Source organism: Sparus aurata, chromosome 18 (assembly GCF_900880675.1).
Source record: "Sparus aurata chromosome 18, fSpaAur1.1, whole genome shotgun sequence".
Classification (NCBI taxonomy): domain Eukaryota; kingdom Metazoa; phylum Chordata; class Actinopteri; order Spariformes; family Sparidae; genus Sparus; species Sparus aurata.
This window is the reverse complement of record NC_044204.1, coordinates 32,125,455-32,138,489: the sequence shown is the minus strand read 5'-3', so window position 1 is coordinate 32,138,489 and position 13,035 is coordinate 32,125,455. Positions and strand designations below refer to the sequence as shown.

The 13,035-nt window shown below is 43.7% G+C and overlaps 1 protein-coding gene across 1 annotated transcript in view; it reads left to right on the top strand.

The window, feature by feature from the left end:
* gfra4b (GDNF family receptor alpha 4b) overlaps nucleotides 1–12,535 on the top strand; it is a 51,814-nt gene extending 39,279 nt beyond the window's left edge. Inside the window, exons 2-8 of the mRNA XM_030395337.1 lie at nucleotides 414–689; nucleotides 815–895; nucleotides 2,640–2,985; nucleotides 3,736–3,845; nucleotides 4,635–4,769; nucleotides 9,010–9,194; nucleotides 9,866–12,535. Coding sequence (XP_030251197.1) covers nucleotides 414–689; nucleotides 815–895; nucleotides 2,640–2,985; nucleotides 3,736–3,845; nucleotides 4,635–4,769; nucleotides 9,010–9,194; nucleotides 9,866–10,009 — 1,277 coding nt within the window. The 3' untranslated portion in view covers nucleotides 10,010–12,535. The remainder of the gene's footprint in view (nucleotides 1–413; nucleotides 690–814; nucleotides 896–2,639; nucleotides 2,986–3,735; nucleotides 3,846–4,634; nucleotides 4,770–9,009; nucleotides 9,195–9,865) is intronic.
* The last annotated feature ends 500 nt before the right edge of the window (nucleotides 12,536–13,035 follow it).

Here is a 13,035-nt window from a genome sequence, read left to right as displayed (position 1 = left end):
AAAAACCGCAATATCTTTGAGTTCACCAAGCTGACGATGGATGACGCATCTCAGGTTTTGAAGCAACAGAGCAGTCGGGTGTATCAACCACATCCATTAAACTTCTCACTGGTTGGTAGGAGAGGGCGTTGTAATGATCGCATACTTGAGAAGCTGAAAAGAATCTCATCTCGGCGCTCTTTCACTGAGCCTCACAGCTGATTTAACTTATTGCTCAATATCCTCTCACAACTGTTAAAACGTTCTTTACTTTCCTGCCTTCTTCACTTTCTCACTGCTGACTTCTCTCTGAGACTTTTCAGCTTTTCTGTTACTCCTTATCTTCCCTCTCGTCTCATGACCTGACACCTGTGCTGCCGCCTCAAGTGCTCTTATCTTTGGGCTCTCTGTGCTGTGATTCTTCTCTCTCGCAGCTCTGTTAGAGGTTATACTGGCCGGCAGAGACTGCTTGGTGGCCGGAGACTCGTGCTCGAGCGATGAGACCTGCAGTCCACGCCTGCGGACCTTGCGTCAGTGCGTGGCGGGCAACGGCAGCGTGAAGCTGGGCCCCGGCGCCAGGAGCCAGTGTGCCAACGCCGTGACCGCCCTGCTGTCCAGCCCCTTGCATGGCTGCCAGTGTAAACGAGGCATGAAGAAGGAGAAGAACTGCCTGAGCATCTACTGGAGCCTTCATCAGTCCATCATACATGGTCAGTGGTTAAGAGTGCAGTTTACAAATCAGACTGAGCTGAAGAAGCACAAGTGGAGCCTCAGGAATTGTTTAGGTGATGTTACAGTATTCAGATGTTTCTACCTGTGCTTACTTTCCTTTCAGGACTCAACCTGGTGGAGAGTTTTCCCTATGAGACCGTGCAGAGGGACTACGACTACGTCCGCTTGGCCTCTATTACAGCTGGCAAGTCCACCGACCTTCATTAACTTTCACCTTAATATTTTCTACCTTTTGAAGACATTTCGTTCTCGCAGATAAACATTTTTATTTCTTTCCTGGAAGCGTGCCCAAGGCAAGCAGAGGTCCCTTCTGTTCTTCAGACAAAGTTACACCTGTATTACTATTTATCTGAACACAACTCCAGCATCCTAAATGATCTCTTTGGCTTCAAGTTGTTTGATGGCAACCTTACTCTTTTGCCAGACACTGAAGGAGCGCGATCCAAGACCGTCCATGAATACTAATGCGGGCATTCCTTCATATGGCCTCAGGCTCATATAACAATGCAATCTCACAGAATTGATTAAAATAAGCCCAAACTCTGAAAAGAAAATTACATCTGGTGGATATCAAAATTACAAACCCGGTGTTAAATGTGAACAACGTGAGCTGAATGTCTAATTTGTACATGTTCATCATGTAGGATGTTTACTAAAGCTGATGTCTGAGACAGAAACTTTTGATTATCATTTTTCCGTTTAACAAGAAAAGAAAGAAGTGACCTGCATCAGTACGTTTTTTTTTTCTTTCGCGGGAAACATCTTAGATGCGTCGCAGTTCTCGCCTGAAAGATCAAGTCTGAGCGCAGAAGAGATGCTGAAAAACTGTGAGGAAAGCTGAAGTTCGTAGCTCTCTGACTCAGAATTGAATCGCGAGGTGCCTAAAGAGTCTCACCCGGAGTGACAGGTGGAGGCTGACGGCCAGTCAGTGTTAGAAAACTACAAACACACTGCAGAAAAGTGATGAGTCATCCCTGAAGCAAACCACCCAAAGGTCAGCTGGCTGCTCATTTCCCTGGCAACGTGAACACAAGAGGTTCATTCATAAGTTCCCACACCGAGGACCAGGGCTCACACCCACTGTGACCATTCAGCAGGGCAGGTCCGCATTATTCACTGATGACAGGAAGTCGTTTTGACGCCTTTTGTGGGTGGATCACACAGCAGTAGCCTGCACCTAGTTACGCTCGGATATCAAGTATGTTACGCATTTCCTGAGGCTTGATTAAATCAGCACCTGTGTTAATTTCTCTGCGTCTTACTGAGTTGCCGGGGACGTGTGATGTCAGTAATGTCAGCGGAGAATTCAGTCATGAGGGCACAAAAAAGACCCACCCGGTAATCATATTCTAAAGGTTTGATAAAAGCAGACTGTGACTGTGCGTCTGCAGAATTAGTAACGTTGAAATAACAGATGGAGGATGAGCCATAACGATGCAGCAGTGACGCACTTCTGCGGATGACAGAGAGCGGACGCAGTTGAACAGCAAAAATGCAGTAAGTGCTTTTGAGTGCTGCAACTCAAAGTCTGAATTCTGACGTCTGAACAGCCAGGATTGACAAAATTAACATCAAAAAACAATGCAAAGAAGCCCACTGTGTTCTACTTACGTCCTGAGAAATTGTTCTGTTTTCACAACAGAAGTGAGAACCGACTCCCCTCCTCGTACCTCCTTTTGTTATTCTGGAAATTAGACTGCAGTGTTTATTTACAGACACTTCCACCTTGAAGCCGATCTTTAATTCCGAAGTACAGATCTCCACTTTTGAACCCTCTACCCGGGCGAGATTACATCGCGGCATGTTGAATAAATAAGCAGCGTACATACCGCAGGTCACACACGCTCGACAGAAACCTTTTGGCCCTGTTGCTGTGCTTCCTTCCACTGATATCTAACGCTTGTCTTTGACCTCACTTCCATCCACAGACTCCGATGTTGGCATGACAACTGTGAATCGCTGCCTGGATGCAGCCAAGGCCTGCAATGTGGACGACCTGTGCCAGAAGCTCCGCACGGAATACGTCTCGGCTTGTATCAAACCCACCGCCAAGTCGGGCCTGTGCAACCGGCCCAAATGCAACAAGGCTCTGAGGAGGTTCTTCGACCGGGTCCCCGCCGACTACACGCACGAGCTGCTCTTCTGCCCTTGTACCGACACGGCGTGCGCGGAGCGTCGACGGCAGACCATCGTGCCCGGTTGCTCCTATGAAAGCGCGGAGAAGCCCAGCTGCATTACACAGATGAGGATCTGCAACGCCGACTACGTGTGCCGGTTAGAGACAGAGATGTTTTAATAGGCTCTAATGTCTGTAATAGATATTAAAGTTATTCCTCATGTAGCCAAGGTCTCATATGGATACAATAACATATCGCTATAATACGCTGATAACTCCCAGTTTGATATTGCTTAACGATCCGCCTCTTTTTCCGAAGGTACACCGAATCAGCGAAGCCAATCCTTCACCATTCCCACTTTACTCCAGTATTCCTCGGACACAGATTCCAGATATCCTCACCATACATATTTCTGGCCGCTGCTGCTCAATATTACGGCTCTTTGAAACCAAATAAACAGCCATTCAATCAACAAAATGGCCCGCTGTTTTACCCTAAAGCTTTCTACCACCGTCGGTTAGAACACCCCAGAGAGCCTGTTGGAATAACACATTAAATATTTAGCACAGATAAAGAGCCAGATGGATCAGAGTTATCGCTCATTGCTATCTCTGGTCATGGCCATTATTTTTCACAGCCCCATTACACTCAGAGGGCTTTACTAATGATCCCAGGTCTGGGGGATGAAATATATTACTCTTTCTATCACTTCCACATTACAGTCCAATGCTTTCAGTCTTCGCCACGGCTGACGATAAGTCTTTATGTCAGACGGGCAAACTCTTAATTAAATGACCAAGTTATAAAGAATGTGTAAAAAAAAAAAAAAAGAATCAGCAAACTTTTTTTTACATCACACGACACAGGGATCATGTTCTCGCTAACCGCGGGCCTGGTGTTTCCGTAGGTCTCGCCTGGCGCAGTTTCAGTACGACTGCGAACCCTCCAAAACGTCTGCCAACGGCTGCAAACACGGGAACCACGGAGCCTGCCTCCTCGCCTACACGGGGCTCATAGGTAGGTGCACACCTGAGAGGTAACACGTGAACGGAGAGAGGGGGAACATTTGCATGTAGAGGATGTGGAGTGAGATATGAGGCCATATGTTGCGTTAGGTGAGGGAAAGAGAAAAGCTGTGCAGCGACAGGACGGCAGGAATGAGTCAAACCTAGCTGCAGGGTACATTAAATAAATACAGAACCGGCTCGGAGTGAGTGGGAGAATAAATGAAACGTATAATTCTAACCCCGAAAAACAAAAGTTCAACGCGGTTTAAGATACAAAAGCATAAAAATCTCTCATTACGGAAACACAGCCTCTTTACACAATATTTAATTTGTTTTATAACGGTCCGTAAAAAAAGGAAAAAGAACAGCCACTTCTCTTTTTCGGCGTGCCGGAGAGACGACCAAATGCATTTCAACAACTTGAAATGGTGCCCCTCAGCACAAACACACATTTGGCATTTTCATTCCTGTCTTGTATTTATTAAAGCACTTGAAATCCTACCTCCACTATGGCGAAGGGGGAAAAAAAACAGCTACCGAAATAAATAAAAAAAGAAAAGCTCAATGCCAGACACTTCTGTGACCTAAAAAAGAGAAAATTGGAGTATTTCTCACAAGTCAGTGCACAGACAGTCCAACCTACACCGCTGGAATATTATCAGCCCTGTGCATCGGGTCAGGCTGTAGGAGATGCAGTGTCCATTAATGTTGATAACAAAGCACTATGTGAACAGAGTAAGAACTCAGAGGAGAATGAATATTTTATACTGATTGAGGCCCGTGTGCGGTCTCCCTGCAGGAAGCACGATAACTCCCAACTACGTCGACAACTTCACGTCCAGCGTGGCTCCGTGGTGCTCCTGCTCTGCCAGCGGGAGCCGGAGAGAAGACTGCGATAACTTCCTGGGATTCTTCACAGACAACATCTGTCTCCGTGAGTCACTATATCCACAATGACCTGGAATGTACAGACTTTTAGAGCAGGGGTTGTGTTTGTATTGAGGTACTGGGGGGTAAAAAACTATACGCTACTTCAGTGTCCTGTTTAACTGATGTCATCCAGTTTAATTAAAGGATGTATTTTAGTTTTTTCAAGCATCTTTATGTTGTTTTTTGTCCACTGTTTTATAATTTAACGTTGACATCATCAGATACTTTGTATTCTAAGAGCATCGTTTCACTCAGTGTTCATTTGTCAGTTTTCAGATTGTAATTGTTTTACTGCAAACATAAAGGGAAATTGACTGCTGCTGCTAAATGAGATTACATTCATTAACTGTAGTGGACGATGTTATCTGCAGACCAGATCTGCAGGATAAATGTCGGCAAAATACGTTTCTGCAAAACCACACAAGCTGCTTTCCTTTATGCAGCAAAAAAACACTTGGTTGGGTTTAGGAAAAAAACATGTGTTGGCTTAAAATGCACGACTGGAAAATGTCTCCAGTTCTCATTAGAAGTTTACAGTAGTGTCATGTTTTACAAACGTCAGAAGCTGTGGTCCTTCGTTAGAAATATACGGTGGTGTGACACTTACAAATTTTGGAACACAGAATCAACTGCAGTCACAACCTGCTGAAAGTCAGTTCATAAACATGTAAAGTGTGCTGAGTTTGGTAGAAATGTCAATACAGTACGTCGCATATGACTCGTACAAAACTGAACTTTAAACTTCACAACTTCACTTTAAGCTTTTGAAAGATTTTTTACTTAGCAAATAAGAATCTTTATGTAAACAGTTATGTGAAAGGCTGTTTCACACATTTTTACGATCTAATTTGGCCCGTTTGGAAGACAGAGTGATGAAGCAACTGAATAACTTTAAATTAGTTTAGTTATAAAAAGAATTTAACACCAGAAATCTAAAGAAACAACACTTCTTTGTACACCAGGTTGAGAGTCTACAGCCAGCATCTGCTTAGCTTAGCTTACCTTAGCATACAGCCTGGAAACAGGGTAAAACAGCCAGCCAGGCTCTTTTCAAACGTAACAAAATCCACCCACCAACACCTGTAAAACTCGCTAATTAGCTAGATTTTTTCTCGTACACTTTAATCCATCATGAACTGAGGTTTCAGAAAGGAAACAGGTTGTAGATTCTCAGGAGTTACATGGATTTTGATACCTGGAGTGGATAAAAAAAAAAAACCTCCCCCTTCCTCCGAGACTTTAAGGATAATATAATGTTGTTCATGCTTCATTGGATCTTCATCACCTGAGCTAAAATAAGTAACCATATGGATACTTTCATGTCTCACACCAATCTGGTTACATTTAAAGTGTTAAGCACAGCTATACAAAACCTCAGGTGCTTGTTTTAGTTGCTGCTGTTTGATATAATTACACTCCGCCACTGTTGCAGCCGGAGTTATTTCATTATGAAGTGAAATACAAAAACTGTGGTCCCTAATCAGAATAATTCGCACTAACATGCAAGAGGGAGTATGCAAAGAGACACGGTGTGAGACGCAAAGTAAATAAGTTCTGTGATGGAATAAAAAAAAAAAGTGACAGGGTGGAGCTGTGGGGATTCAGTGAGACAGATGTTTCCCAGCGTGGCGAGAAACAGTAGCAGAGCAGTGTGTTTTAAATCAGAGCCGCTGCGCTATTTGCAGAATTAACACCAGGCCGCTCCGTCTCTGACTCTGTGTTCGTCTCTCTCCTGTGCACTCGCTCACTTCATTTTCTCGAGTTATTAATCATCCCCTTCAAGCTGTTTCCTTGGTAATTCTACCTGGGTGTTCAGACAGTCACTTCTCTGTGAATTATAAGTAAGGCGGCCCCGTGATTGTTAAGTAATTGTGTATTTATTAAATCACCTCCAAACACCTGATGTACCTTTTTTTTCGTTTTTCTATGTGGGAGAAAGTTAGAGAGCTAACTCGTGAAAACTTCCCCTCAGAAAAACTGCTGAAGACTTTTTATAGTTTTAACCATTAAGCTGGTATTTCAACAAACACTCCTTCGTACCTTGAGGGTTATCAGAATAGTTGGCGATTCATTGTCTTTTGATGGAGTAATCGATTAATCGTTGCAGCTCTACCGGAAGTTCGGTCTGATGCACCGATCAATAATGGGTCCTCCTTGATCTGACACTTTCATTGATTCAGCTGCTACAGTTCAGGTAGCTCTCCTGATCACTGATGACATTTATATGGTTATACGTAACAAGAAAATACCTTTTGTTTCACATGATAACAGGTTGACTATCATGTTATTGCTTGTAAATTACATCAAGTATAAAAGGCTGTATATCGGGAGGTGGAGGGGATGGAGGCGGAGTTAAGTGAGAAGCCAGTGACCGCAGTTCAAGACTGTGTTTCAACATTTCTAAGTGTGAAACCACGGGATGTTTTTAAGGAGACTTCGGGACAATTTCCAGCCGTGTTAATGGTGACAAAATAATATATTTTTGACAGGAAGTCGGAACATCTCCAGCTGCGTTTGTGGCGATCAAGGCAGGTATTTTCTTTTCTGAACCCTAACTAAGTGTTTTTCGTGAGTCCTGCATTGTCTCAACATGAAATCCGTAATTGAACCTAAAGAAATGTAGGGTTGCTTGAAATTCATTGTTATGGACAGAGATCAGAGATTCACAGAGGTCCTGTTGTGAACATAGATTTCTCAAGATCCTGGTCTCAGGTCATCAGGAGCTGTTGAGACTTTGTGAGGGGGCTGCAGTTTCCCCTGTTCACTGACTCCAACTTCACCTCCGATCCTTCGTTCGTCTATCATTTTGAGGTCTCAGCGGGCGGGCTGTGTTTTTTTTTCCCACTGTCACCTTTTCAGACACAAAGGGACCAGTTTTCTTTGACTCTTTTTTGTGATGTGTGCAGAGCTTTTTAGTTTCCCAAACTGCGACTCCTGTCCTTCAGGTTTTGCTTTCTGGGGAAACGTAACATTATGGTTTGCAGAAACGTACTTTGCCAGCATTTTCTAACTGACGATAAAAAAACAAAGTGCAGCTGAGGCTGATGGGTTTGGCAGACGTCATGAATCACAGTATTGGACGGATTAAAACTTTGGCTTGATGGCACCGGATGAAATGTCAGAGGATCCGGATCACTAAAGCCACATCAAATCATCTGACACGCGAACATCTGAACCAAATTTCATGTCTATCGATCCGACTCTTGTTGGGACATTTCACAAAAAAACACAAATGTCAAACTCGTGTTTGGAGTAGAGGTAAAGTCAGGGCACCACAGACGTCAGCAAGAGATATTTCAGTCTGGTTCCAAGTGACTAACAAATCAATATCACCATTCGCACAGCGACACAGCGACAAAGTCACTAAAAATACATCAAGGGAGGGAGTTTGCTAATCAGGGTGTAATATGTTCCCAACTTTGTAAAGCACTTAAGACTTAAAGTGATGCTTGACTATCAAACACAACCACATATTTAGCTGCCAGAGCCCTGAAGGAAGAGTTCTGAAAGCTGAATGTCTGTCGAAGCTGCACAGATGAAAATAAAAACACAGAACATGTTCAACACTGCATGTAGAGTCCACCGGATTACCATGAGTGTGGTGTTAACTGCAGGGTTAAGAAGGTGACCTGAGGAAACAACATGAGATAAATAATGTAAACAACATGGAAGGAAGTGAAGCACATGTAATCAGTTCATAATAGGGGGCAACGTCAGGGTCTTGTAATTTATCGTCTCCTCTGTTCTTCAGCCGAGTTCCCTGATGCTGATTCTCCCACTAACGCTTTCCTTCCACTTCTGCTTATGACCCCCGCTCTGGAGTTTGAATAATTAATGGTCCTTATTACTGACCTCAGCAAGTATATCATTGAACCTGTACACACACCATGAGTATCTTTGCTGTCTGCGTGTGTGCAGCGAGGTGAATCTTTGTGCCAGTCTTTCCTCGGGCCCCCTGCCTAGGAAAGATACAGAGAGAGGTCTCAGAGTTGTTTTGGCCAGTGCAAATGGTCTATGAGTTAATGAGGTCGATGTGGAGAGGCAGGTGCAGTTTGGATACTCCAAGAGAATACTGAGTATTTTCTGTTTTTTTCTCTCTCTCTCTCTCGCCTCTGCTGACCGAATCCAAACCAGCTCCGGCCCAGCGAACGCTCACGGATGAAAGGCAGCTCCTGTGGTTTGAAAGTGACACGAGTGGAACTTGATGAAAACATAAAGATAACAGATTTTTTATGTTTTTTTAGAGAACGCCCTCGTGACGTTCGGAAGTGAAACAGACCCGCAGCCGACTCTCAGCCAGTCCGGCACGACGAGCCCCGGCCTCAGCATCAGCAGCAGCAGCAGCAGCAGCACGAACAGGAGCACCACCTCTCCTCAAGAAACCATAGAGACCATGAGGAACATCCTGGATACAATAATACCGACACAGGTGGGCAGTTTTCTTGTCGTGCTCGGTGTTCAGCAGCTTCACACCGTCGTACGTACAGCAGGGAGCATTCGTGACAGCGACATGAAGTTGTTTTCTCGTAATACGTTTCCTTCTTATCCCGCGAAAACCATCTCGTTGCGGTCGTTCGCGGCTTCCGCGCAAACAAAATGAGGAAAGATGTTTTATTCCCTTCCAGGAAAACCTGTAACAACGTCAGCTCAGGAGTATTATTCAAAATGAATTGCATATGTATGCTGCACACCCACACATCCTTTATCTTTATACGGAGTGGGAAGGGAAGACACAAAGCCCGCCTTCAATGCCAAGTGACGATTAATGGTTCTCAGGTTCGCCATCATAAAAACGTAATTACATACGTAAATACTGCGGCGATTCTCCAAGGTCCAATGTGCAGTTAGGCATGTTTCACACCCAAGACATGGTGAGTATTTATGACTGATCGACTCTATAACCTCACACCAGCTCGCAGCGCAACGGTATAATGCAGTCTGGGGATACTGTGAAAAAAACTTCCTTTTAAGTGATGAGTAGTTGTGAACCTGAAGCTCAGCGGGCTCTTTGTAAACACACCGTAGAAGTAGTAGATCTTTTTTGTTTTCATTGTACAATCCAAGTAGTGGCCATTAACCGATCTCTCTGTCTCCTCCAAGGGCCTGGAGAACGAACAGCTAGTGGGCCAGTCCACCCTGCCGTCCAGCAGCCTCCCAATCTCTGCCTCGCCTCCCAGCCTGATTCTTCAGGCCGCCTCCGGCCTTCTGCTGATGCTCCTTCATCTGCTCAACAATGGACACTAAAGACTGCAGGGGTGCGTGCTGAGGACCCTCCTAGTCGTACCAAACAGATGGGAGGACCAGCGCAGTTCAGAGGAAAATGGACCGCGAGGCATTACTCCTCCCTTTAAATATGTACAGCGATTCTGTTTTTCTATTTTTGTGTCCACGTGGTCCAGTTCCACCTGCCGGCGTCTTCTCTCTCTGAGCGCGGGAGACTCCTGCAGCAGACCGAAGCCACAGTCTGTACATATGTATATTGTCGTTGCAATCGTATCAAGCTGAAATGAAGTCAGAGTGCTGCTTTTGTGGATTAACCCAGCTCTCAGCTATCCAACTGTATCCATTTTCAAGAGTTATTATGAAAATATAGCGCAGATATGTATGATAAACACGTTTGTCGGTACCTGTGAAGATTTGTAGTGTCAACAGAAGCTCTTATGCGACACATTGTGAGGGGAGGTGGACGGAGGAAACCACAGAACTGTGTCTGCTCTGTTCTCGGCCCACAGACTGATTTCAAAGCTGCTGGAGTGTCGAGGGGCTCCAATGCCACTTTTCTCCAGTGACTGAATGACGACCATTATTTCTGACCAACACTGGAATAGTGGAGAGACAACAGAGCGACAATTTGCTCAGACGTGATGGACAAATGCCCCGATTCTTAGATGTCAGCCGCACGATCTGCAAGAAACCGTGTCGAACCAGAGTACATATAAGATCAGCCGTGATGAAGCATCACAAACTGCTCTTTGTCAAAACTCTCTCGCACCTCTTTGCAATCGCTACAGTGGCTGTTGCTCCTCGGTCCTTATCAGCAAAGACAAATTCTTGGACTTGAAAAGGAAAAGAATCAGAAAAAGCAGAAACTTTGTACCCGTAGCTGCCGTAGTGTGTGTTTTGTGAGCGTAATACCCTTTTATTTGTCATTGTGTACGTGAACGTCGCTATACGAAGGCTCTGAGTCGTGCCAGAGAGGGAAGAAAGAGGTTTGTTCAACACCAGTTCTGCAGCCTGTTTGAAATTAGACAGTCATGAATGATTCAGTGTTTTCTGTTCTGGGAATGTGCCGGTGAGATCTGAAACAGGCTCGGAGGTTCTGCAAATAAAACTTCTCAGCTCATTATGTTTACACATTAGTGTCATTCACCCTTTTCTTTTATAATTAACAAACGCTTTGTTTCGGTGCTGCCGAGGTGGACTCTCCGTTAAGACTTTTCCGGGGGAGACGGAGTCAACAAAACTGAATACATGTTTGTCTAAACTAATGCCCGCTCGACTTCCACCAGTGCTCTGGAGTGCGTTACGTGAAATGAAAATACGAGAGGAGTTAGAGCGTAATCCAGCCATTTGTGATCCAAGATGTGTCAAACTGATCCGTCTCGTTGAAAGCTCACCAGCTGCCTCGCTTTAGCCAACACACACACACACACACATACGCGCGCAAGCATTTTACCCTCACGTCATCTCAATAATTTATAATTACGGTATGTGTTGAATCACTAATAGATTTATTGTCTGACAACTCCCAACAAATGAATTACCCATAATCCTCCTCTTCTCTTTTCGCTGTTTTAGTTTTTTAGTTTGGCTGCAAACAGACAATTAACATTGCTCAAGTCACAACAGCGCATAATTAACCCCGTGATTGTGACACGGGTGATGTAATTATCATCTTGTTAGCGTTTGTTAGATGTGAGGTGCAGACGAGAGATCGTGATCGCGAGGAGAGAGAATACTGCGAGCGAAGAAACGGCAACTTGAATACAGAACAAGTCGACACAAGTTTGACTATTACTTTTTTTGCGTTAGGTTGGCATCCCGTCACAGTTTTGAATTAATGTGCTTTTTTTTCCCCCAGAGCTTTAAAATCTCTTTCAGACACAGTGTGAGATGTTTTCTGTGAGTTTCTTATCAATGTAAATATTTGAAATACTGCTAAATATAGCACGTTATGATGGAGTCATTTGAAGCCTATTTTTAAGCTTTTGAAAGTGGAAAAACAAACATACACGTGTTTATTTTGTTAGCAAATGGACAAAAAATGTCATGAAGATAGCCACATTGGAATTATTGTTTCAGCTTTTTGTGATATTAAATATTGTAAAATATTTTACAACAAATATATCTCCAGATATTAACTTTTCGGGTGACCTTTCTGTGAAGTTGTTGTCGAGGTCAATCGAAAGGAGATTTAATATTACTGACTATACGATTGTTTGTACCAAAATGTGTTCCAAAATTTGGGAATCCGTCCAGTAGTTGTTGAGTTTGTTTCAGTCCGAAACCAAAAATGGTGGACGGATCAACATTTGCAACCATTGAGCCACAAGCGAATGTGACTAAAACAAAAGTTACGAAGGTCGGTCTTATTACACACAACTTATGGCGGCTTTTATCCGACTGTTTAAACCTGACGTGTGTCTGTCAGTTGTTTTCAGTGTTATATTCCTGTTTGGTGATGTGAAGCGCTGACGTCTTTTTTTGGCCCATGTTGTCCTGATTTTCATCTGTTCTCCTTGACACAGATATTAAACTGATATACATGCAGTTTGGGTTCACACAATTCCCTATTTTCTGTCTCCAGTGTCGAGAGTGTCACACATTTATTTGTGAGCCGTGAGCTTCGACAAGTGATCAGCTCTGAGATCTAAGGTGTCTTACAATAGCTTTTTTAGTTTGACGAAATCTTGTAAATTATATGAAAGTACAGAAAAGCAGAAAACCTTATAAATAAAAACCGGTGTGTTTTTTTTTAGAATAAGAGCTTAAGATGAATTTGCTGTCAATTGTCAAACAAACTAATTGTTTCGGCTTTTAAATCCACCGTTGTAGCTGTAGAAGGTTAGCGATTTTAACTGCAGGGTTTCCCCTACATTCATTCATTTATTTGTGCCGGCCTGATATCAACACTGGCCGCCACATATTGATTTTCTATTTTTGGAGCCTCGTCTCTCACACATACACATGACATAGCATTTTCCGCTCATAGATTTAATCTGGCAGGCTGCTCAGGTGTATTAACATCCACCAAAGTACACTATATTACC